Consider the following 25,884-nt stretch of genomic DNA (forward strand, 5'->3'; position numbering starts at 1 on the left):
TCCAACGTAGGACGTCACCAATGGACTAGGTGTTCCAGGGTCAGACAACACCACGGGGGCAGCGCAGCAGTAGAGTTGCTGCCTTAGAGCCAGAGACCAGGGTTCGATCCCGACTGTTTGTGAGGAGTTTATACATTCTCCCCGTGATCTGTATAGGTTTTCTCCAGTAGCTACGATTTAATCCCAGACTCCAGAGACATAAGTTTGTAGGGTAATTGGCTTGGTAAAAATTGTATACTATCCCTCGGCAGCGGTGGGGCCTTGCGAATGACCCGTGATCAGCGGTCGATGAGGGGAAGGGGAAGATAATGGGGACCCAGTATGGGGGGACCGTGTGAAGAACAATGGGGAGCCGGTGTGGGTAGGGGCACACATTTTAGAATCCTCTGCCCAGGGAATAAGCCTGCGTTTGTTTTGTTTGTTCATTCATTCTGGTTGAGGCGCTGTGCACACGTCTTTTTTTAAACTTTTAATTTAAATTTCAAGTTTTCGTGTGCCTATTGTGTGTTGTGACTGTTGGCAGACCAATTTTCCTCCGGGGATGAATAAAGTTCTATCGTGTTGTACAGGATAATGTTAGTGTGCAGGGGGTTGCTGGTCGGCACGACTCGGTGGGCTGAAGGGCCTGTTTCCACGCTGTATTTCACTGTAAACGAAAAAACTAAACCAACTGACTTGGGGTTCCAGGGTAGAACTACAGGTGGTCCAAGCAAGGTGAAGCAGATAGCAGGGTGGCAGGAGACTGTTCACACATTCCCAAGTGGAGAGAAGACTGTTGGGTATCAGAGTGCTGCCTGCAGATATGTTTGGAGTTTGGGCATTCTTTGCACTACAAGCCCTGCTGAGTGCCCCCCATCCCCCCTGGACTGTCTCCCTCGGATGGTCACGTCGCACAGACACATCTGCACTTTAGTCTGTTGAACTGTTTTACTGTTCTTTTTACAATCCATGTTCTCGGGGTATCTAAATCCAAATTTTATTAGTTATTTATGTATGACATCGGTTGGAAGCTGCATACCAAATCTCGTTGCGCTTATGTGCAATGACAATAAAATATATTATTATTGTATTATTAAACATTAGATGTCCGTGCAAGCTCAAGTCTGAAGACGGACCCCAACCCGAAATGGCGTCTATCCATATATGATGCCTGTTCCGCTGAATTATTCCAGCTACAGCAGTCCCTTGTGTCTCAGTCATAGGAAATAGGCTCTTCAGCAGACATATTTACAGTGGCCAATTTACCTACTGCTCAACATGTTTTTATTGGATGTTGGAGATAACTGGTGCACCCAGGGTAAGCCCATGTGGGGTGAATGAGACTCCACACGGAGAGCAGCAAGGGTCACCTTTGCTTCCCTCGTGTATACCAGCTGCATTGCCACATGCCCAGTTAATGTAACACCAGTAGTAAAAAAAATATTGGAAAAAGTTCTGAGGGACAGTTTTCATCTACACTTGGAAAAGCAGACATGAGTGGATCTGTAGGCCAGCGATCATGTGCAAATAATTTAACATTGTTTGAAGAGGTAGCTAAGTATATTCATGACAGCAGTATGGTTGATGTGCACAGATACATCACACGCCTTTGATAAGGCCCCACATTGGAAGGCTGATCCAAAATGTTAGAGCCTATAGTATCTAAAGCAAGTTAGCAAATTGGATCTAAAATTGGCTCGGTAACACAAGAGGGTGATGATGGAGAGCTGTTTTTGTGTTTAGAAGCCTGTGACTAGTGGTGTAGCACATGGATTGGTGCTGTTTTGAAGCTTTATAGTCCAAGAGTAAAAGAGCATGGAAACAGGCCCTTTAGCCCAACCTATTGGAACAAGTTAACATTCTGGGCTAGTCCCACTGGGCACAGACCTTTCCAGACCCTTCATATCCATATATCTGTCCATATGTCTTTTGAAAGTCATAATTGCATCCTCTTTGCTATGTTATACTTCTCTGTCAGCCACGGTCACCCCTTGGAATCTTTCTTCTGCCGAGGATGGTGGTGAAGGCAGGAACTCTCAACATTTAAGCAGCATCAGGATGTGGCCATGGATTATAATGGCATAAAAACAAACCAATTGCTGGTAAATTGTATTAATATAGATGATTGACAGTCAACATAAACATGGTGGGCTGAAGGGTCTGTTTCCGTGTTGTATGGCTCCAAGATCAACAGCATTATTACATCTATTACAAAATCCTAGGTTCACTATTAAACATAACTTCAATGCTGTGAAATGAGCAAGATTTGATTATTTTTTTGTTGGACATGATTCTCCAAGGCAATTCTCCAATCTACAAAGCACCGTCAGTAGCCTGACAAGAATGCTATCCTGTTGATAAGTGCAGCTGCAACAGGTCTCCAGAAGCTCGGCATTAGCTGGGGAGCAATTTACCCTGTCACTACTTTGCTTCCTGAGAATACGGTTGAGTAGACCCGTTTACTGATTGCAACCTATATGGACAGAATGTTCAGTTAAGTTGCCCATGGAAAAAGATAATTCCAGCAAAAGACTAAATAAATTGCAGCGATAACATGTTGCCCTGGACATGCCAAAATAAAACCTGCTTAATTGGTCATCCACCACTGGTCATAACTTACTTGATGCATCTCTTCTATAAAATATAATGCAGCAATAAGTTAAACAACCTAAACTGGTATGTGATGGTTACCCTTGAAAGCAATCGGCAGCAAATGCATGGGAACATGTCAAGCTGCAAACTATGTATTATTATGATTTGGAACCATATTGCCATTAGCAGCTAGGACAAAGGACTGGAGCTCCATTCAAAACTGCACTGTGCAACTGACTACCTTTGCGACAGTGAACAAAAGGGAGCCTCTTTTCTTGGGAAGTTAAGGACAGATAATAGGTGTTGGTCTTCCAGCGCCACTCACATCATCTCTAAGAATAAAACAAAATTATTTGCAAATAAATAATTCAAATTTTGATTGGTGTTCATAAGTTCCAAGAGCAGAATGAGGCCATTTGGCCTATCAAGTCTACTCCGCCATTTAATCATGGCCGATCTATCTTTTCAACTCAACCCCAATCTCTTGCCTTCTCCCCATAACCCCCGACACCCTGGGGTGGGCACCCAGGAAACATGGGGGTCTCCTGGAAACTGGTTGAGGGGATAAAGTCCAGTCATAGTGCAAATCTCAGACCAATCCGTCACAAGGAGCCAAGAACCTTCCAACTTCTTGAGGACTCTTCCGATGACTTTGATACGAGCAGGTCTACAAATGTGAAAAAGTTGACATTAAAAACGGCAACAGGGCGAGTGATTAATGAATTCGCTTTTTAAAGGACTCACATTTTTAATCTCATTAAAACTCCACTTGTGTCTATAAATCCAGTAACATCGGCATGTACAGAACAATTATAAAGTAGGTCCTTTTTTTTATGTAAAGCTATTTACACGGTCACCTGAAACAATGCTATGCCCATCCCTTCGAACCAATTGAATCCTGGAGACTTTTGCACATAATGTTTGAACGATTACATCAAGGTCAATGAGGTTGAACTGTTGACAAAATATTTTCCTCCCATATCACTGGCATTCTTTGTACAATACTGTTATAGCAAGGATAGTACAGACTGACAATGGGGGCAGTTTAAAAAGCAATAGGCTATGTACTGTGCTGTTAGCTCATACTGTGCTCAACGTGACACACTCCTCATATATCAGGTATTTATGCACCACATTCAGCAGCGTCACCAACATTATGCCAGAACAGTGCCCTGTACAAGCAAAAGCGTGGAATGTTTACAGATATCAGTTTAATGGAACAGAACGGCCTTTTAACACTGGTCACTTCTTAACGGTTGGAATAAACCTGCCCGATTAATTTAATTAGACGTGCCACCCAGCGAGCTATTTAACTTTGTGACTTTCAAGACACAGGTGAAAATGACAAAGGGTTCAGTGGCAGCGCTAATGTTGTCGCTGCTAACAAGGTGACAATCCTTCCTACTTTTTGGATGAGTGACAATGTCAGGGAAGATCACTCGTCCGTCAGCAAAGACCACAGTGTTGCTATTCAGTGGCCAACACTGGCAGCAAGGAACCAATACAAATTTGTTCAGGTATTTGAACCATTTTCAACGAGAAGATACAGATATGTTCCTTTGAAACACCAAAAGATGTTATTAGCTTTAAATGGAGCAAAACATTATTAGAACCCTGGTCATGGAGGCTGGGCCATCTGAGAAACATCATTCAGGGTTGTCAGTTAAACAACTCCCAAGCTGTTTCCATTATGATCCAGGTATGCTTCCCAAAATAATTAAAGCCGACTAAAATAATTGAGACTGGCTAGTATATTGCATTCCAGGTGTAGCTGCAAGGTGAGAGTGGCATCCCAACGGGAACAGATTTATATTATTACAGTGGGATGCGGCAAGCTGTTAATCTAATCTAGTACAATGCCAGTCAACTTGGACAATCAAAAGCAAATTACAAGGAACAATCAACCCTGATGTAATCAACACTGGGATTTTAAGGGATTCTGTGGGAGGAAAAAAAACACATGACATACGACAAAAAATTACACTTCTTTCTAACAACTCAAAACAAAAATCATTTCAGAACAGGATAGATGGGCTCCAGTGAAAGTGGCTGCTTTCAGCCTGAAAATGGCAGGTCATATCCAAGAAGTGGGTAAACTAATGGATCGAAACTACTGGAATCCGTGGCCATCAAACCGGATTGAGGAATGATGAGAATGATTGGGGCCAATACAAAGGATGCAGTCATGGGAGAAGGGGTTCCACTTGCAAATCGTTTGGCAGCAGCAGCCGACAACTCTGGAAGAGTGTAATCATCCTCTTTCCCCCCCCTCCCCCCACCCAGTGATCGAAGGATTGATGGTGTGGTCTGGATTCACATTAACCACAGACTGTCACATTCAGCTTCAATCCTCCCGATTTGGAACAAGGAAACTGGAAAGACTTTTCGTGACTGGGCAGAAGGGGATATTTAGAGATGTGCAGGCAGGAAAACTCTGGCGAGGTAATCAGTTTAGACATCTAAACAGATGACATGATTTGCACAAGGCCAGCTTTTTAAACAATGGCATAGCTTCTCTGTTTTAGATTTAGGGCGCGTGCTTTCGCTCCTTCATTTATCAAGCTGCACAAAGCACTCAGTAAACTTTAAAAGGAAAGGATATTCTGGTTATCACTGCCCATAACCATCTACTTATTATTAATGTTTGGCCACCTGTGCTCCATCTTCCATTATTGTTGTCCACTTGAAGTGCAGGTTTGCAACCTTCAGCATTCAAGAACAGGTACTTGGTTCAGATTTCCGAATATCCACTTGTTCTTCACTTCGCAGTTTTCCATTTTGGTCTGAGACTCATCTCCTTGATCATTGTCAATGGGGGATTGGGTGAGAATGGAAATGAGGAGGGAATGGTTGGAATTTTGGTCAGAAGAGCAACTGTTTCCTTCACTCTTTTTCTATATAATAGTCCAGAAACTAAAAAAAACTAAAATTATCAGCATCACAGCTACTCTCTGGTTTTGAACCAAAACATTACCACACCTAAAAAAAGACCTACACCAATGGTCTCATCAGTACACTTTTTGGTACAACTTACTAATTTATACAGTGATAGTTACAACAGAGCCTGGCTTGGGGATTTCTAGCACAGCAGACAAGACACATACCGCCTGGTATACCCCTTATCACAAGTTTCATGTTCCACATTCAAACATTACAAAGTTGACAGCTCTTCAACTGAAAGTGCAATTCATCTCCCTGAGAGAATTTTACTATGTCAACACTCAGGTTCCAGAATTATGCATGAACTTTATTAATAGGACCTGCCCACAGTGCATTAACCGCCAAATCTGCTAAACTGCTGACACTGGCAGCCCGTGAACTAAGAGTGACTAAACCCTCGTACACTGCTTGCAACCACTGCACAGCACCCGTGCCAATCTGTGGCTCCAAGCATCAGCATTCACATGGTTTTCACAAAATAATTCAGCAGGACTCCAACAGTGGTGATACAAAGTAATGGCTGATGAATAAGGCTACAAATAAGTGAACGGATGATGCACCTCAGCTGTTGTCAGGGGCTGGGATGGTGGTGGGGAGAGGGGTTTGTTTCATTCCATACTGCCCTCCCACCATCTCCTACCGATCCTCCCTTCACCGCCTTCTGCTCCTCCCTTAAACTCTTTGGCTTCGACCACTGCTACATTCTCTGCACAACCCCCCCCACCCCCTCCCCCCCCGATGGTCCGTGAAATATAGAACCTACAATAACTGGTGCCATTTGCAGGGATAACATCAAAACACCATGGTTACAGGCAGTCATGGCTCAGAAAGGTTGGGTTTGGTAGATTTCTGGCTCTTTGCCTTTGAACCCCTGGAAAAACAGAGAGGCGTTGATGTGTAGCATGGCCATAGTAAACACTGCGATACCAATAAAAAAAATCTATCTGAAATCCAGTTTTTGTTCAGTGCTTCGAGTCTGTTGGTAACACTCAAATTGAATCTGTCAGAGATGCAGCAGCTGTTGCAACATACTGCATCTTGCTGAAAAACTAAACACGGGAAAAGCCAATAGATGTGAAAGGGAGAGTGAGAAACTGGGTGGTATTCAACACCATGGCCATCAAGGGAACAGATATACCTGGCTGCAAGTCTGACAACTAACATTGGGGCTACTCTATCCTTCTTAATCACCACATCCATCGAGATACAGACATGATACACTGGCGGAAAGCAGACAAAGCCCTCCCAGGCGAGCGACGTGTAAGGAGAGTGACACGTAAAGCATCAACAGCCGCAGCACCTTATTGCACAATGAGGTCACTGGGCTGCTGAAACTGGGAAAGACTCCAATGGTGAAAGCACCTCCACAACACAAGATCTGCGGGGAGAAACAAAACAGGGAAAGCAGAGGAAGGAGGATTTGCCGGAATTTCAAACAAATTACACCCCAACAGATTGGAAATCAGTAAAATGGAGGGATTCCCATCAGAAGATTCTGACGTGCACGTTTCCATTACTGAGGTAATCATCGTCGGACAGGTCCTAAAAGCCAAAAACCTCAGCTGCTTGGTCACTGCAAGTCTTTGTCAGCACAACAGGGCTTGTCCGAAGGAAGTGTCCATCTGTACAGGAAAAGCACAGTGCTAGCACATTCCACTTCAAGTCTGCAGGTGCTTGGACCTTTCGAAGGCAGAGTTCGTCACAGGAGGAGACAACGGAAGAAGCTGCTCTTTTTCTGTTCAGAGGTGATCCGCACTCCTTGGGTGCTACCTTGTGGACTGTTACCCTCCTACACAAAATGAAAAGAAGTTTAGCCAAAGCAGACATGTTGCATCCCATCAAAGCAAAACATTCAGCTTTTAAGGCAATTGTTCAAAAAGCTTTAGAAACAAGGACCCTTCTTCAGAGGAAGAAAGCATTGGTCAAATTTTGATAAAACTTTGAGTAAAAACAAAGTGTCGGAAGAATTCAGGCAGCATCTGGTCTGAAGAAGGGTCCCGAACCAAAATGTCACTTTTCCATGTTCTCCAGAGATGCTGCCTGACCCACTGAGTTACTCCGATACTGCCTTTTTTTCATTAAAAAAAATTACGTGCATGTGACACAATCCAACTCTAAAAAACATCTCTCTCTCAGCAGCCCAACCTTGATAAGCTCCGTTTGCACCAAAACCCTGTCACTTGGCATCTGCAGCCTCCTGTGCCTCTGCAAACCCTCTCCCCACACTTCACTTCTCCCTTTCTAGCCTCTTGCCCATCCTTCATTGCCTTGGCCCCATCAATGACAGATGTGACTTTCCCCCTCTCTTGTCCAGGGATACTAAATCTGGACCTGGAGCCATATCTGACCGATGGCAGCCAGCAGCTTGGGCACTAAATGGGAAAAAGTGGCTTTATATTTAACTTGTGGTAGAGCAGGTCTTCGCTCCAGTGCCAGGAGGGAAGATCAGGGTATATTATATCATGATATTACCATCATATAGTATATTACCATTATAGATGAGGCTCTCACTAGGGTCTCCTCGATATCCCACAGCTCCACTCTTGCTTCCCCTCCCCCCATTCGTAACAAGGACAGTCCCTCTTGTCCTCGCCTTCCACCTCATCAGCCGTTGTATACAGCATATCATCCTCCAACATTTTTGACAGGAGACGCAACACCTGTCCTTTACCTTTCAGGTGAGGCAGAGGTTCACTTGCACCTCCTCCAACTTCATCTACTGCATCTGCTGTTCCAGGTGTCAACTACTGTACATTGGCGAGACCCAGCGCCGGCTCGGCGATCGTTTCGCTGAGCACCTACCTGATCCCCCGGTTGCTCAGCACTTTAACCCCCCACTCCCATTCCCAATATGACCTTTCTGTCCAGGGCCTCCTTCATTGTCAGAGTGAGGCCCAGTGCAAATTGGAGGAACTGCACCTCATATTTTGCTTGGGTATTTTACACCCCAGCGGTATGAATATTGACTGGCTTACTGTCTCCGACTACATCTTATCTCTGCCCCGCCCACTCCCCTGATATCAGTCTGAAGAAGGGTCTCGTCCCAAAACGTCACCCATTCCTTCCCTCCAGAGATGCTGCCTGTCCAGCTGAGTTACTCCAGCATGTTGTGTCTACCTTTGATTTAAAGCAGCATCTGCAGTTCTTTCCGACACAGGGAAGATCAGGGAATCTGAACTGAAGAGGGATCGTTGTAATAGAAGGGCAAGGGATGAGGGGTTGCCGAGAAAAAACAAACTGCTATGACAGAGGGGCGCCGATCATGTGTGAGTAGGTAAGTGCTGGACTGTGCTTGGAGCCATCAAGGATTGCACAACAATCAGTGACTGTGAAAATTAAAGATTGTCTCATGACACAAGGATAGCCCTGCAGTATTGGGCCCTTTAACAGCAAAGCAGTCAGTGACCATCTGTGTTCGAGATGGTACAGCTTTCACACAGGCCCTGTACACAAAGACGTTTGTGCAAGTGATATCAACTGAATGTTTGTGTGACTGCAGGAATTAGACTCCAAGCAACTAACATCACCTGTACAAAAGAGGCAGCAACATTGTCTACTTGGAACTAAAAACCCTCCCAGGGGCTCCAAGCCTCCCTCTCCACTGTGGAGTTAATAAACCCCTTCTCTTTCATTCATTATGGCTCCTCACTTGACCTCAGTAAACCTCTGGTCAAATGCCCCAACACCCGACACTGACTCGGGGCTGTGGTGTCTTTCCATTCATTTCTATTAGATCACTGGCAAAGCCAGAATTCATTATGCATGTGCCTTCGGCTTTGGAAAGGTGCTAGGCCCTTCCCTAGACTGCAACAGTCTCACTCAAGACTGTTCTCCCACAGTGCTATAAGGAACGGAGCTTACAGGATTTGGACACATTGACCAAGGAAGACTATTGATATCTTTCCAAGTCAGGGCAGTGTGTGGCTTAAGGTGTTTGCTGTGCTTCCTTGGCGGTAGTCATGAATTGCAGCGCATTTTGCACTCTATAGCCCCTGTGAATGAAGCCATTAAAGTTTATTATGGTCAAACAGGTGTCGGCAAACAGGCTGCCCTATCCTGAAAGGTGTGAAACTTTGTGATATTGTTAGAAATGCACTCATTTAGACAGGCAGAGTGGATTCAACACGCGGTTCATTTTTCCTGAAAGATTTTGGGGTGAGAGGAAGCCCTCCGTTTAATGAAAGAAACCTAGTATCTGGCCCCTTCTGACAGCTGTACTAGCTATCGGGTTTGACCAATTTAATTTCTAGTTAGTAATGATCGGCAAATGTTTTCAGTTCAGGATGCATCAGTGGTAATGTCGGAGAATATCTAGGGTGGGTGATTTTGTTCTCCTTTTGGAGATGGCAGTCATCTGATTATTTGCCACCCACTCAATTGATCTGGACAGATCTACAGTGCTATGACCTGACCCTCTGGTTGTGGAGCTCTGTCTATTGCACATTATCTGGTTGCTTAACATGTACATTATCTGCTGTTGCAGCTTCAGTAGGAAGGTTACTTGATCATGTTTAGTTTAGTTTATAGATACAATGTGGAAACAGGCCCTTCGGCCCACTGATTCCATGGCGAGCATCGACCACTCGTTCACACTAGTTCTAAGTGTGGGTTGCTTCATTTGACGAGGAACAGCAAATTAAAATGAGCATTGTGTAATCCTCAACAAACATCCCCACAATGGAAACTTGCACAGAAGGGGAATACACTGGAAGCAAAAGACACTTACCAGCTTCTTGTCCATTTTTGTTTTTATGTCCCTGGCGAGTGTAAAAAATGCCTAAAACAGGAAACAATCAGAATGGTCAATTCTCCATTTAGAAAGAGAGCAAATCAAGAATAGTGCTGGTAGTAGTGGTGCTGTAGATTTAATACAAAACATCCCTCTGCACACAGAGTGCAGAGAGTATGTCCATAACTTTCCCTACTCCATGACAATGGCCTACAAGCTCACTGCTTGTCCTCATTCAGGATGTCTCCTTTCTGTGTGGCCAGGTCCATGTTTCTCTAGATCTCAGCTGAAAATACTGCACATATCCAGTTTTGTTTGGCTCTAACAAGCTAATGTTGACCACAGCATGCGTCTCGGTCTTTGCAAATTACATTTGATCATCTACATTACAGCTTCTGGCACAGTCAACCCATGCTCGAAACCAGCAAGTCACATTCCTCTACTGCCCCCTTCCCTCCACTCAACACACTGCACCTCACCTCTAGCTTCACACCAAAGTGAGAGGGTAGGAGGTTTAGAGGGGATCTGAGATGGAATTGTCCCCCCCCCCCCACACACACAGAGAGTTGGAGAGCATTGCTCACTCTGGAGAGATGGGCAACAAATCAAGCTAGATCTGTATAAAACTAGTTAAACCAGAGCTACAGTAGCGGCACTCTGATCAGTACAATATGGAAGTTCATGATAGCATCAGAGAACGATGATGACATTTATAAGGAAGTCGCCAAGGCTGGATAGTAAGTTGTAAGAAGAAATTAATAAAATTGTTGATTTAATTTTTGACTGAAGGTAGACATGGAGTTATAAAAATTCTAGACAGGAAAGATAATCCATTTCAGCCCAATATAAAATGGAGCTGCCTAGTTGCTAGCAATCTGTGTGCAGATAATTTTCAATCTGCAAAAGTCAGGAAATAGGAGTAACCTTTTGCTCCAGATCAGGGCTGCATAGTGGAGCGGACTACAACTCTCTACTACAACTACAACGCATAGTGGAAAATTCTACAACTCTCTTCTCTCCCTGCTCTTTAATGTCACTAATACTGTTAAAAGACATCTGGAACATCTCCAATTGGTTATTATCTCCCAGTTTTATAATTAAAGCAAAGTCCAGCTTTTATGACCCAGCTCCCCTACACAGAATCCCACTGAGCTGTTTGTGCTCAGTATATTGTCTGGAGTTTAACATCAGGGTGGATGGGAACTAAAGCAAATAGACCCTGACCCTTCAGGTGTGGTTTGTTGGAAAAAACCCTTAGGACTTAAATGTGTTGCCACAATGACTAATTAGAATTACATTTGAAGGAAATGTGGGCAAGTAGAAATAGGGCAGATATGCTGGGTTTGTCAACAATGCTGACATCCTGTGAATGAAGACACAAATGAAGAACTAAAGAAAGAACTGAAACTTTCGTACGATTGCCTGAGAAAGGGGAAGGTGTGTGGGTGTCAGTGAGAACCCACAACTGGCTGCTTGGTTGCCTCCTCTGCAGAGGTGTGAATGGAACGGTGTGGTTACCCTTCAGTTCCTTGCAAACAGCAATGTCGGAAACGGAGGGAGTTCCACATTTACCATTAAGAACTGTCAAACCAACCCACATTTGTGCCTGTTTGTCTACACGTTTTATGGCTGCAGGAGATGGAATTGTTACCTTGAAACTTAAAGTAACATTTCAAGGTAACAATAGCATTGAATTCCAGTGGATTCAGTGCTATTCCACCTCCAGTTTCTTCCTTTTAAGAAGTCTACACTTAAAAGTAATCTAAACTCAACATTATTTGGACAGGCAACAAAACAGGCATGAGATTACTGAATTTAGGAAATATAGTGATTATTGGACCAGAGTTTACCCGTCTATGGTAGCAAGTGTTTTCCATTAGAAACACTATACAAAAAGGATAGGAAATGACCAGACAATGATTAATACTTACATTCTCCACATTTATATTTGCTTTTGCGCTGGTTTCCATGAATTTAATTCCATAGTCATTGGCTAACTGAAAAAAAAAAGAAAACAAAATGACCTACAGAATGGAACAATGCAGTGAGAAATAGAGAGAGGGTGGGGGAGAAGAGTTTGTGAAAAGGGGGCAAACTTTCTTACGATTGCCTGAGTAAGGGAAAGGTGTGTGGGTGTGAGCGAGAACCCACAACTGGCTGCTTGGTTGCCTCCTCTGCAGAGGTGTGAATGGAACGGTGTGCTTGCCCTTCAGTTCCCTGCAAACAGCAATGTTGGAAACTGAGGGAGTTCCACATTTACCATTAAGAACTGCCAAGAGTCACCATTGACAGTTTGGAAAAGTGCAAGTGGGGTAAAAAACAAAACAAAAGCAAACTCCTGCAACACGACCACATCTGCTAATGCCCTTTATTTCGATGTTGAGTGCCGATGACAAATAGTACTTGTTAAAATAAAAATTAATCTGATCATAATTGCCATTTGATTTGGTAATCAGATATGGAATAAAACAAATAAAACATTTATTTGTGGTCTAGATTTTCCTCAGTCCATATCTGGAGGTTAGAGATATAGGGGAATGTTAAGATTTGTGCGGGCACGGTGGCACAGCGGTAGAGTTGTTGCCTTACAGTGCTTGCAGCGCCGGAGACCTGGGTTCAATCCTGACTACACGTGCTGTCTGTACGGAGTTTGTACGTTCTCCTCGTGACCGCAAGAGATTTCTCCGAGATCTTCGGTTTACTCTCATACTCCAAAGACATACAGGTATGTAGGTTAATTGGCTTGGTGTATGTGCAAATTGTTCCTAATGTGTGTAGGATAGTGTTAATGTGCGGGGATCGCTGGTCGGTGCAGACACGGTGGGCCAAAGGGCCCGTTTCCACGCTGTATCTCTAAACTAAACAATTTATTTCACGGGAGAACATTTTGACCACGCTAGGATAATCACGTAGTCAAATATCTTTCACCATGGGCAACACATTAAACACGATACTCTGGCTTATTGACAGCAGTACTAAACACATTATTACTGACATTATCGCTTCCCATAGCAAGGCAGCATTGGCTCAAGTTCCAAAATTCGTACCTTCTCTCCACGTTCTTTGCTGACTTGTCGTTTTTCATTGACATCACACTTGTTCCCAAGGATCATTTTCTCCACATCTGCGGAGGCATGCTACGATACAAAACAAAGACGAGAACTTAAAATGAAAAGGTCATGGCTAAATTAACTGTACTCTCTGACTACCAGTCCAACACCCAAAACCTCCGAGTTATCTAATGACTCCATTACCCCACAGTAACATTACATTATTTTACTCCAAAAGTTTATATTTTGTTATTTGTTTATTTTTGCCCCATGTAGAGAGATCAATCTGAAATTAGTTGCTGGCAATGAATCTGAAGAAGGGCCGGGACCTGAAACATCACTTCTCCACGTTCTCCAGGGGGGCTTCCTGTCCCGCTGACTGTGTTCTTTTTCTGCAGCAATAAACCCTTGTTTTGCATACTATCCAGACAAATCTCACCATACACAACAGTATAACCAAACCATAAGAGTACAACGGGTAGTGCAAAGAGAGAAAGGAAACAGAGTGCAGAATAGTGCTACAATGACATAGAAAGCAAAGGGAAAAAAAACAAGGGCCTCAATAAGATTGGGAAATCAGGACGACATCTTTAGTGTATGAGAGATCCATTCGAGAGTCTGATGAGAGTGGGGAAGAAACGGTTCTAGTATCTGGTGGTATCTGCTTTCAAGCTTTTATATCTTCTGCCTGACAGGAGTGTTGAGAAGAGAGAATGTCTGGGGTGTGAGTGGTCCAGAGTATTTGACTCCAAAGAATTTTTGTTGAATAGATGTTCGATGGCAGTTTCAAATGGCCAAATTATTTCGTTTTTGAAAAGGGGATCTCGACAAATCACTCGCCTCAAAAAGAAAATCTGAGCGTCATCCCAACCTTTCCTAATATTTCTAAGCTTTTTCCACTGGAGTACCATCTAACACAACTCCTAAAATATTACTCAAGCTTCCCAGTGGGTTTTCATCTTTCACACAAGAATGGGGGGATTTACAGATCAACATTGAAAGGTGCCCAGTTATCATGCAAAGTGTTCAAGTTAGCACAGGCTGCAGATTCCCAATGAGATTAGTTTAACGCAAGGGCACCTGCCAGTCACCAGGTTTTTGTAGGTCCGTGGACAAGTATGATCTGCAGGCACACATCTACGCTGTAACCTGCTTGATCTATCAGTCATTGAGTCCTTCAGCAAGGAAGTAAGCCTTTCAGCCCAAAACCACGAGCTTCCACTTACACAATTTTTTATTCAAACCGAACCGCTCCCAGATTCTACCACTCACTAGGGGTAATTTAGAGTGGACAATTAATTTACCAACTGTGCATTTTTTGGATTTTTGTGAGGAAATTGGAGCAAACCGATAGTCACAGGAAGAACATGCAAACTCCACCCAGGCAGCACTGGAAGTCAGGGTTGAACCCAGGTGACTGGAACTGTAAAGGGCCTGTCCCACGAGCATGCGACCTGCATGCGGCAAGCGCGACCAAACCGGAAGCGGGGGCCGAGTGATCCCCATACAGGACCGGTCCCACCAGCATGCGCCTGCATGCGGCGAGCGCGACCAAACCGGAAGCGGGGGCTGAGCAGAGGTCGAGCGAGTGACGTGAAGTTCGAGCGAAGTTCGCGCGCGACGTATGGCGTAGAGACGCTGCGCACGCCCGTCGAGGCGGCTGCGGGCCGGCAGGCCGTTGCCGCGCCGAATTTTTTTAACACGGTCAGTTTTTCGGAGTCCCGCGCGATGTCGGGACCAGCTCCGCACAACTCCATACGTCTCAGGCGATCGAAGTGGGGCCGGCCCCACTTCGTTAGGTCGCGCTTGCCGCATGGAGTCGCATGCTCGTGGGACAGTCCCTTAAGGGAGCAGCTCTACGCTATGCTTCCTCTTAATCTGGCCAGACACTGCGGGTAATTTAGTTTCTACCCATTGAAAATGTGATTGCAAAGGAAATGGTTTTAAATGGTTGCTTTGAATATGTTGCCCTGCACCCACCTGCACAGGATGTCGGACCATTTGAATATAGATATCTAGTCAATAGCATAACTGGAACAAAGAAACATTTATGGACGTCACATCTGAATTATTTACTGGATAAATAACATTAATTTTACAGACAGATTTACACAAAGCAATCTGCCAGAATGATATTTACTCCAGATAGTGATTGTTTTGCACCTATTTTGACCTTGGCTGTTGTATTCTGTTAGGTGTGTTATCAACAGGAGCTATTTCAAATGTCAAAGAGTAAACTTTGTGGCACCAGCCTTGTGCAACAGCAGAGTTTTTGCATTAGTTAGCAGCAGAGGCTTCACGTGTTGGCTTCAATTACCGGAGATTGTAAACTCATTTCAAGCCTCCGACAGCTGTTTGGCTATTAGGTCTGCTGAGGCAATCCTTTCACCTCATTGAACCATTAAGGAGTGCCAATCCCCAGTATAGCTTTCAATTATACTATAGTTTTTGTAATTTTCTAAGTATCCAAGATTAGGGGTGGGGCCTGCCACTTTGGGTAAAAAAAAAATGGCACTGTCAACCGAGAACCACCTCTGAACACAACTGAACAGAGGGAAAAGTTAGAAACAACGTGCTTCGAATGGTGTGCTCTACCTTTGCCTCAAGGAAAAGTCTCAGCCTGTCCAATCTCACCTTGCAACTTGAGCTCTCCAGTCCTGGCAACATCCCTGTGAATCTTTCCTGCACCCACTTTGGCATAATCCCATATTTCCTACTGTGTGACAACCAGAATTGTCCACTATATTTCAGTTATGTTCTCACCAATGGCTTGCACAGCTGTAACTTGACATACCGACTCTTGTACTCTATACCCCAACTCATGATGGCAAGTATGCTGGAGGCCCTTGTCACCAACTTGCCGACCTGTGATGCTACTTTCTCAACAATAATGTACTTGCTCCCTCAGATGTCTCTGTTCTACACCATTCTCCAGGATCCTGGCATTTGCTTTACAAGCCCTGCCCTGGTTGAACTTCCCAAAATTCTTCACACCTTTCTGAACTAAATCTCATCTGTCATTCCTTTGCCTAGTTTTCTAGTTGAGAAATCCTGTTATAACCATGTACAATCTTCTTCACTATCCACCATGCCACCAAATTTGGTGTCATCTGCAAACTGACTAATCATGGCACTTGCATTCTCAACCAAATTGATATACATGACAAACAACTGGGAACTCAGCACTGATCTTGCACACACCACTGCTCACAGGCCTCCACAGACTGAAAAACAACCCTCCACAATCACCCTCCAATTCCTTCCACCAAACCAATTTTGTACCCAGTTGGAGACATCGGCTATTGTATTACATTGACTGAGGCGGCAACTTTATATTGGATCTGTGAGGAAGTACACTGCACTCTTAAAGCACCAAACTCCTTGCCCGGATTACACTCTTCAAAAATAACAGGAATTAAAACCATGTCTTCTCACAATTGCCAGTATTGACAATGGTGTCATCTGTCCAATTGGAAGCCTAATAGACCGGCAACACATACCTCCTCGATATTCCGGATCCAATTCTTGATGTTGTCAAAGGACTTCTCGTTGGTGATGTCGTACACTAACATGATACCCTGCAATAGAAACAAAGTGTGAAACTCCTCACTACACGAAGAATCATAAACTTTAATACACATTATGGTCTCACATTAATAAAAAACAATGTGACTGACAAGTAACATGTTCTGTGGATACAGGTGGATGTGCTAAACTTAAGATTTCCAGAAGGCATTTGATAAGATGCCACGTCAAAGATTATTGCCGAAAATGACAGCCTGTGCTGTGGTAGGCAGGTGACAGACTGCTGTAGATATGATTGCCTGGCTAAAACAGAGTGTAGGCTTAAATAGGCCTATCTCTAGTTGACCCTCCAGCTTAATCTCACCTTTCCTGGAGTGTAGTGACCGGAACGGCACATAATACTCTAAGTACAGCTGAAGCAACGTTTTTGTACAACTGTAATTTAACAGGCCAACCCATGTACTCAATGATCGGATGATGCCAAATGCCTTCTTTACCACCTTGAACATCTGTGGCTACGTTCTGGAAATGTGTATTTGTACATATTGTATCACACTTCGTTGCAAATGTGTATTCGTCAGTCTTTGGAAATCTCTTCCTCAAAGACCATCAATAATTTCATGGCAGGAGTCGAGGGGTGCTTGATATGGATGAACGATTACTATGATTCAATGGGATCGTGGGGTTGAAGGTTGTCAGCAGATCAAACATGGGCTTATTATGTGACAGAGCAGGATAGCCTATGCCTGATCCTAATTTGTTTGTTTGTTTTATAAAAATTAGAAAAACTAGGACAAGACAACATTGAGAACCAAGAGGGATATGAAGGCTCAGATGCTGAGTAAATTCAAAAGGGAGTTCCATAGATTTTAGATTATTAAAGCAATTGAGGGAAATATAGTCAGTGCATGGAAATGGTTTTAAGGTTAGAGATCAGCCGTCGTGATCATCCTGGCGAAATGGCAGAACAGAGAAAAGAATAGGATGGCTTACTCCTGTCTCTACTTTGTATCTGAAGGCCAAAACCTTCAGCCTCCTGGTATCTACCCAAGCGATTGCTTGCACTCCTTCACGCACAGCCCAATTAACATAAAACCCATCATTGTGGAGGGAATCCCGGGTAGACACAAAATGCTGCAGTAACTCAGCGGGTCAGGCAGCATCTCTGGAGAGATGGAATGGGTGACTTTTCGGGTTGAGACCCTTCTACAGACTGATGTCATGGGAGGGGGCGGGACAAAGATTGTATTGTATTGTATTTTAATGACCACACAGCCAGGCTGGTGGAATTTTGGGTTGTCAGCAGCGATACAACAATAAAGAACATACAACCACAACAAAAAATGTAACACAAACATCCACCACAGCATTCATCACTAGAATGTAGTCAAAGACTGTAAGACTGATGGGAGAACTGGGAAGGGGAGGGGATGGAGAGAGAAAGCAAGGGCTGTCTGAAGTTAGAGAAGTCAATGTTCCAACCCAAGTGAAATAAGAGGTGCTGTTCCTCCAATTTGTGCTGGGACTCACTCTGACAATGTCAGATTGGGAATGGGGAGTTGAAGTGCTTGGCCACCGGGAGATCAGGAGGTTAGAAGGGACTGAGGGGAGGTGCTCAGCGAAACAATCGCCGAGTCTGCGCTTGGTCTCGCCAATGTAGAGAAGTTGACACCTGGAACGGCAGATACAGTAGATGCGGTTGGAGGAGGTGCAAGTGAACCTCTGCCTCACCGAAAAAGTCTATTTGGGCCCTTAGATGGAGTCGAGGGGGGAGGTAAAGGGACAGATGTTGTATCTCCTGCGGTTGCTGGGCAAAGTAACCGGGGAGGGGGTGGGAAGGGTCAAATTAACCAAGTAGTTTTGGAGGGAACGGTCTCTGTGGAAAGCAGAAAGGGGTGGAGATGGGAAGATGTGGCCAGTAGTGGGATCCTGTTGGAGGTGGCGAAAATGTTGGAATCCTGTTCCAACAAATGGCAAACAGTAGCTTCCCATCGCAAACAATGCCGACTTTTTACGGCTGCATTTACTCAGGACAGTTAATATACTATGACTCTATGAAGCTGATGTAATATTGACTTACCATGGCACCTCGATAGTACGCGGTGGTGATCGTCCGAAACCGTTCTTGGCCAGCTGTGTCCCTAGGGTATTTGAAGAGATTTAATTAGAATCTGACGCTCTTCTTTTCCTGTCATGCTTCATCACATTTAGATCATAACCCGTTCTCTTGTCTAAACTAGAAAACCATTGCTCTCCGAGTATCAAGCACTTTGTTGATTAAGCCACCACATTAGTTTACATTACCACAACTCTACCATGCAGGGTGTGTCATGGAACACCGCTGCTTTCCCACACATCAATTGGGCACAGTAGTGCAGCCAGTAGAGCTGCTGCCTCACAGCGTCAGTGACCAGAGTTCAATCCTGACCACGGGTGCGGTCCGTGTGGAGGTTGAACGTTCCGCCTGTGCCCGTGTGGGTTTCCTCCAGGTGCTCCAGTTTCCACCCACATCCAAAAGACGTGCTGGTTTGTAGGTTAATTGGCCACAGTAAAAGAAATGCCCCAAGTGGGATAACAGAATTAGTGTCAACGGGTGATTGATGGTGACATGGACTTACTGGGCCGAAGAGTCTCCTGCCTTGCTGTATTTCTAAATCAAGATTTCTGGGATGGATGCTTTTTTGGTTGCTCCAAGGAACCGAAACCAACATGCAAGAAAATCCTTGAGCGTAAATTGTATTAAGATTATTTAGAACAAACAAATTAATTGACAAGTAGCACCAACAAAGTCACATGATACAAATGACCATGCTTAATGGAAGACCCACAAACAAAGATAGCTTTATTGTTCAGTTGTTAACTGTGCAGAAATGAAGCAGCTTGGATAGTGAAGACTGGGAAGGCCAAGATTCTGTTCTCTACAAAATCAAGGCTGAAGATTGTAGTTTAATCTTATGACAGTGGGTTGAAAGCTTAAACCCAAAGCAATCCTTAAGTGCAAGGTTGTGCTCTCATATGGTAGAGCAACAAGGCCTTTAGCCCACACAAATCATCAAGCAACCATTTACACTCTCACTTTCTCATCAACTACATGCAGATTTCAGCACTAACTACAGGTTAGAGGCTGTCTATAATGGCCAATTAACCTACCAACAACCATGTGTTGTGGGAGGAAACTGGAGTAGAGAAACACATGCAGTCACTAAGAGAATTTGTACATTGCACTTTGATAACCAGTGAGGTGATCCAACAAAGAATTCAGCAGAAACTTATCAGCCAAGGCTCAGCTGAAATCTTTGTGGTAGCCATATCAGCTCAATCAATCGTATAATTTCAGACCTTTGCTAACCAAAGCAGAACTCCAGCCCCTGAGTTAACCATAGAAAGAGTTATACAGCATGGAAGCAAGCCCTTCAGTCCAACTCATCCATGCAGATCTTGATATTTATCCAAGCTAGTCCTATCCTGAGCTATGACTCATATCCACCAAGGCCTTTACTATCCATCTATCTGTATAAATGTATTTTAAACACTAATGCTACCCATCTTTACAGCTGCCCCTATTTCCACCAAGATGGGTATACAAGCAGCAGAGCGCTTACCACTAGGTGCTGATGAACACTGGCTCAACTGGAGATGTCTCAACCAACTGCGAACCGGGGTCGGGCGGTCAAGGGAGACAATGCACAAATGGGGCTACATCGAGGGTACAACAACCTGTGACTGTGGCACACGGACCCAGACAATGCAACACCTACTGCAATGCTCATTGCTGGATAATCCATGTACTACTGCTGACCTTGCACTTAACACTCCAATAGCGCAACGATGTGTAGAGCAGTGGTGAGCCACTATATAGCATATGGGCACGAAAGAAGAAGCTGCTGCCTCAGGCAACTCGTTCCATATACCCACCATCCTCTCTTTAAAAGTTGTTCTCAGCTCCTTTTTACATAGAACAGTAAAACACAGGAATGGTGCTTTCGACCCACAAAGTCTGAGCTGAACATGATGCCAAATTAAACTGATCTCATCTACATTCACATGATCCATATCCCTCTATTCCCTGCACTTCCATGTGCCCATCCAAAAGCCTCTTATCTGTCGTATCTGTCTCTACCACCAATCCTGTCAATGCGTTCCAGGCACCCACCACTTAGGAAAAAACATGCCCCGTACATCTTCAATAAACATTGTCTCTCCAACCAACCTTATAACTATGCCCTCTAGTGTCACAATTCCACCCTGGGGGGGGAAAAATTCTGACTGTCTACTCTACCTTATCTATGTCTACCTGTATATTTTCCCTCTCACCTTAAAATATGCCCTCTAGATTTTGACTCTAACCACATATCTATTCCCTTCAGGATTTTAAATAAGTTTAATACCACCTCCTATGTAGCAGGGAAGAAAGTTCCCAACCTCCCCTGATAACTCAAGTTGTTTAGTCCCAGAAACATCCTTGTGAATCTTTTCAGCACCCTTTCCAGCTTAATGACATCCCGGTATGGGCAAGGAAAACAACACATAATACTTCATGACATGTAGCATTGTAACATGATGTTCCAACTCCTGTACTCAATGCTCTAACTGATGAATGCAAGCTTCACCACCCTGTCTACTTGCATCTCCACTTTCAGGGAACTATGCACCTGTACCACGAGGTCTCTCTTTTCAAAAAACACTCTCCAGGATCCTACCATGTAACCGTGCAAGTACTGCCCTGGCTTAATTTACCAACACACAACACCTCGCACTTGCCAGAGTTAAATTCTATCTGCCAGTACTTGACCCATTTCATCAGTTCACCTAGATCATGTAACCGCAGAAAATCTTCACTATGCTATGCACATAGTTATGGGGAGAAGGCAAAAGAATGGGGTTAGGAGGGAGAGATAGATCAGCCACGATTGAATGGCAGGGTAGACTTGATAGGCGATGGGCCTAATTCTGCTCCTATCACATAAACGTATGATCCACAAACTTACTAACCGTGCCAACTTATTAAATAAAGCTTACAAACAACAGTGGACTCAACACCGACACCGCTGGTAACAAGCCGACAAACTGAATATCAACCCTCCACTGCCACCCTCTGGCACTTACCACTCATCTAATTTCATATCTAATTGGCTTCTGACGCCGAATCCTATAAAATCTAACCTTCCGGATTAATGTGCCTCATGGGACCCTGTCGAGGATATTGTCCATTCTCATCAATCTTCTTTGACACCTCTTCAAAAACTCTCAAATTTGAGACAGGAATTCCACACACAAAGCTATGCCAAAATTCCCTAATTCCTTGCCTCTCCAAACACAGTTTGATCTTGTCCCTCAGAATGCCCTCCAGTAACTTTCCCCATTACTGATGTTAATCTCTACAGCAAGTAGTTCACTGGCTTGTTCTTGCAGACCCTCTTAAATAAAGGGAATTATTTATTTACTGTGGTCCCCTGCAGTTTGATGCCTTACACTTGGCTAACAATGATGCTGGGCCTCTGTAATTTCTTCCCTGACTTCCCACAATAACCTAACAAACACATAACATAACTGCAAAGACGTATTGTGGGAAGTCAGGGAAGAAATTACAGAGGCCCAGCATCTGTAGGTAAATTGGCTTGGTAAATGTAACAATTGTCACTAGTGTTTGTAGGATAGTGTTAATGTGTGGGGATCGCTGGTCGGCGCAGACCCGGTGGGCTGAAGGGCCTGTTTCTGTGCTGTATCCCTAAACTAAACTCGATTAGGCCCAGAGTATTTATTGACCCCAGCATGCTTTAAGACCGTCAGTGCCTCTCTTTATTTTTTGGATTTGTCATCACTATTAATTTCCCTTAATCCCAAGGTGTTATGACCTTCTCCACATTAAATAGAGGAGAAATATTAATTTAAGGCCTAGCCCATCTCCCATAGCTCCCCACATGGAGTACCACCTTGATATTTAAGTATATTTATTATCTTCCTAGTTGCCTCTTTGCCCTTAGTATACGTAGAAGCTGTTAACATTCTCCTCTGGCTTATCTGCCAGAGGCATCTCATGTCCTCCATTTGCCCCACTGATTCCCCTTTTCAATCTGATCGACTTGCTCTACAAACAGAACAACAGAAACACAAAGTCAGTGTGAAGCGCGTTTAAATGTGAAGCTGCATTAAAAGGCGTCTTATGTTCTCACAGTAACATCATGGTGGCGAGTTATAGAGATGCAGTCCTGCAACAAACTATGAAAATTGAGCATACAATGAATACATTGCTTTCAATAAAATCAGCCTTTGTCCATCTCCATTACGTGTCTCCAACTTCTTGCTGCTCCTTGGCCAAATTATGCACCAGCAGTTCAGAGTCCAAAACCAATGATTCAGAGTAACTCCCACCATTATTACAGCTAGGAAATTTAAACAGAATACTCTTGAATTAAATAAAAATCCCCACTCAGTATTGATGAACTTAAAACCACTGGATTGTTCCAATATCTTATCACTAATGTCATTTAGGAAATTACAGCAACAGACATTGGCATCAAAACCGTGCGGCACACTTTCTAAACTCAGTACTTTTCAAGGAGATTAATGTCTAAACCAGGCAAGTCCTACAGTCTGCACTGCAGCTGACTTGTGCACATTTGATTCCAAGTACAACTTTAAATTAGCTTCAGAGACTAGACAACAATAATCCTTGAATGCATCCTGTCCCACCACCTCCCGCCAGAGGTGCTGGCACAATGGCAAAGCAATGGGTAAGGGACCCTTCCAATTGATTGCTGATCCGAGTTAGTCTCATGGCACTTGAAGGATCCTGTTATCAAAATTCATAAGCTCCAATTCAATCAGCTGTACATCACTATCTTAAACTGTTAAAATTGTGCTCTCACTCATATTTCAGACAAAACCACAATTCAAATGCCATTTCCTTCATCTCAACGCTGTGGTATTTTATACATACAACAGGTGCACATATAAATGCAAACTTTTTTTTCAAGCGTTTACGTGGGAAGATAGTTCAATTACCTCAAACTGCAAATATAATATTGTTTCACTGACAGCTAGAGTATCAAAATTTCTCCAAAGGCAAAACATTCACTGAATAAAACCACACTGAATTTGATCAAACAGCCGATGAAAACTACAATGTTTTAAAATTTTCTATGTGCAATGATTGCTAAGCAAAAATTTAGCAGATCCTGGTGAAAATAGACCACATCCTCACCATATCTGCAGTTTGATTTTCTTTCCGTCCAACTCAATCGTTCTGATCTTAAAGTCAATACCTGAGAAGAAAGAAATCAAGTTCAGTAATTTTAAATAAAATGTTGCATTTATCAATTCGCACCAAATTGAATAATACCTGTTACAACATCTTTCTCATCTACAGCTTCATGCTACACACTATTTACAAACAAACTTCTGCATCTGGAAACTCAAATAAATCCCCAAAACCTAAATTTTTCACCTAAATCCAGGTGCCAATTAGATAGTGACCTGTAAAACCAGAACGTTATTACAAAACAATTTGTCAATGAGATGGCCCTTCATCCCAACTTGTCCGTGCCTGCCAATTTGCCTATCTCAGTTACCCTGTTCCCCAAATATTTAAAAAAGTGACAAAAATATACAGATACTGCAAGTCTTACAAGTATCACAATACCCCAATGATTCTCAAAGGTGGTCTTCAACATGTCATCACCACAGTCTCTCCAAAAGTTAATTTTCCTGATTTAACACAGTGCTTCCTTAATAATCACAATGTATGTAGCAGGAATGGTGATTGTAAATTCTAATTAATCTATGTACTAAAACTACCAAATGATAACCAGTTATAATAAAATCAATTTTGGCAGTAACATACTGTGACATGGTCTGAAGACAGATTGGATCTCGTTTCCGAGCTCAAATACCTGTAAACTAGGAAGGTAAAAATCCTCAACAAGCTCCCCGATCTTGTGAAGCAGATAAAGTAGACAGGTTTAAGCCAAGTTAATCACTGTCAGAGGTAATACAGAGCAGATGTTCACTAACCTGTTGATGCTGACATTACAGAGAACCCAAAAGACACACACCATCATCCCTGTATTATGCGGAAGGGAGGCAACACTGGACAACCCCAATAAACCGGGCAGCCTAACTAAATGCCACCTCCTTCCCCCCCCCCCCAGAGAGTGAAGCAGGTACCTCACAACTCCAGCGACCCCGGTTTAATCTGACCTCGGATGCAGCCAACGTGGAGTTTACATGGTCTCCCTGTGACGCGTGGGTTTCCTCCCGGGTACTTCACATCCCAAAGATGTGCAGGTTTGTGGGTTAATTGGCTTCTGCGAGTTGCCCCGCGGGAGGATTTATGTTAAGGTGAAGTGATGTCGTCAGGAAATAAACGCCTGGTGACGACTAAGCTAAGAGCATGAAACACCTCCGCCTGCCTTGCTGATCCCCGGCCTGAGAGCCCGCAGCTCTGGGGACCGGGGACAAACTCCCCCGAGTATCAGCGAAGGCTCCGCGGATCGGCGCGAACCACCCGAGCAGCAGCTGCCCGCGGGCTCGGCTCTCAAGGGAGCCCCGGGCGCTGACCTTCGCACCCCGGCCATCGCTGCACCCTGGGCCCCAGCACCCCGGAAACAGCCGCAGGCCCCGCGCCCCATCCATCCACCCGGCCGGCCGCTTTCCCTACCGATGGTGGAGATGAAGGTGGTGTTGAACGCGTCCTCGGAGAAGCGGAAGAGGACGCAGGTTTTGCCGACGCCGCTGTCCCCGATCAGCAGCAGTTTGAAGAGATAGTCGTAGGTCTTCGCCATGGCCGCCTCCACCCGCCTCCCGCGCCCAGCTCCGCCGGAAGCCGCGGTCGCCGCGCTCTCATTGGCCCTCCGGTTGCAGGGCCCGCCCCCCGCCGGCCGGAAGGGCCCTTCCTGCTCGCAGCCCATTGGCAGCTGCCGGTGTCAATCAGCGGGCTGGCCAGCTGCCGCATTCCCCTTCGGGTTGACAACTGTTTCCGGCCGGAACGGTGTGGCGTCGGCCGAGGAACATCCCGAGCTCCCAGCTTTGCCCACGGTTGGCTAGCATGTTGCGGGCTTCCCCCGCTCC

At 44.3% G+C, this 25,884-nt stretch overlaps 1 protein-coding gene across 1 annotated transcript; it reads right to left on the minus strand.

Annotated features, from left to right (window-relative positions):
- Positions 1–3,299: 3,299 nt before the first annotated feature.
- Positions 3,300–25,768, minus strand: LOC129711299 (ras-related protein Rab-8A-like). Its single transcript, XM_055658851.1, is given in 9 exon segments — positions 3,300–7,300; positions 10,238–10,288; positions 12,172–12,237; positions 13,288–13,377; positions 16,791–16,868; positions 18,896–18,956; positions 24,020–24,080; positions 25,475–25,690; positions 25,693–25,768. Coding segments are annotated over 9 exon segments (789 nt in total). The 3' UTR covers positions 3,300–7,210.
- Positions 25,769–25,884: the final 116 nt, after the last annotated feature.

This window comes from Leucoraja erinacea, chromosome 29, assembly GCF_028641065.1.
Source record: "Leucoraja erinacea ecotype New England chromosome 29, Leri_hhj_1, whole genome shotgun sequence".
NCBI lineage: Eukaryota > Metazoa > Chordata > Chondrichthyes > Rajiformes > Rajidae > Leucoraja > Leucoraja erinaceus.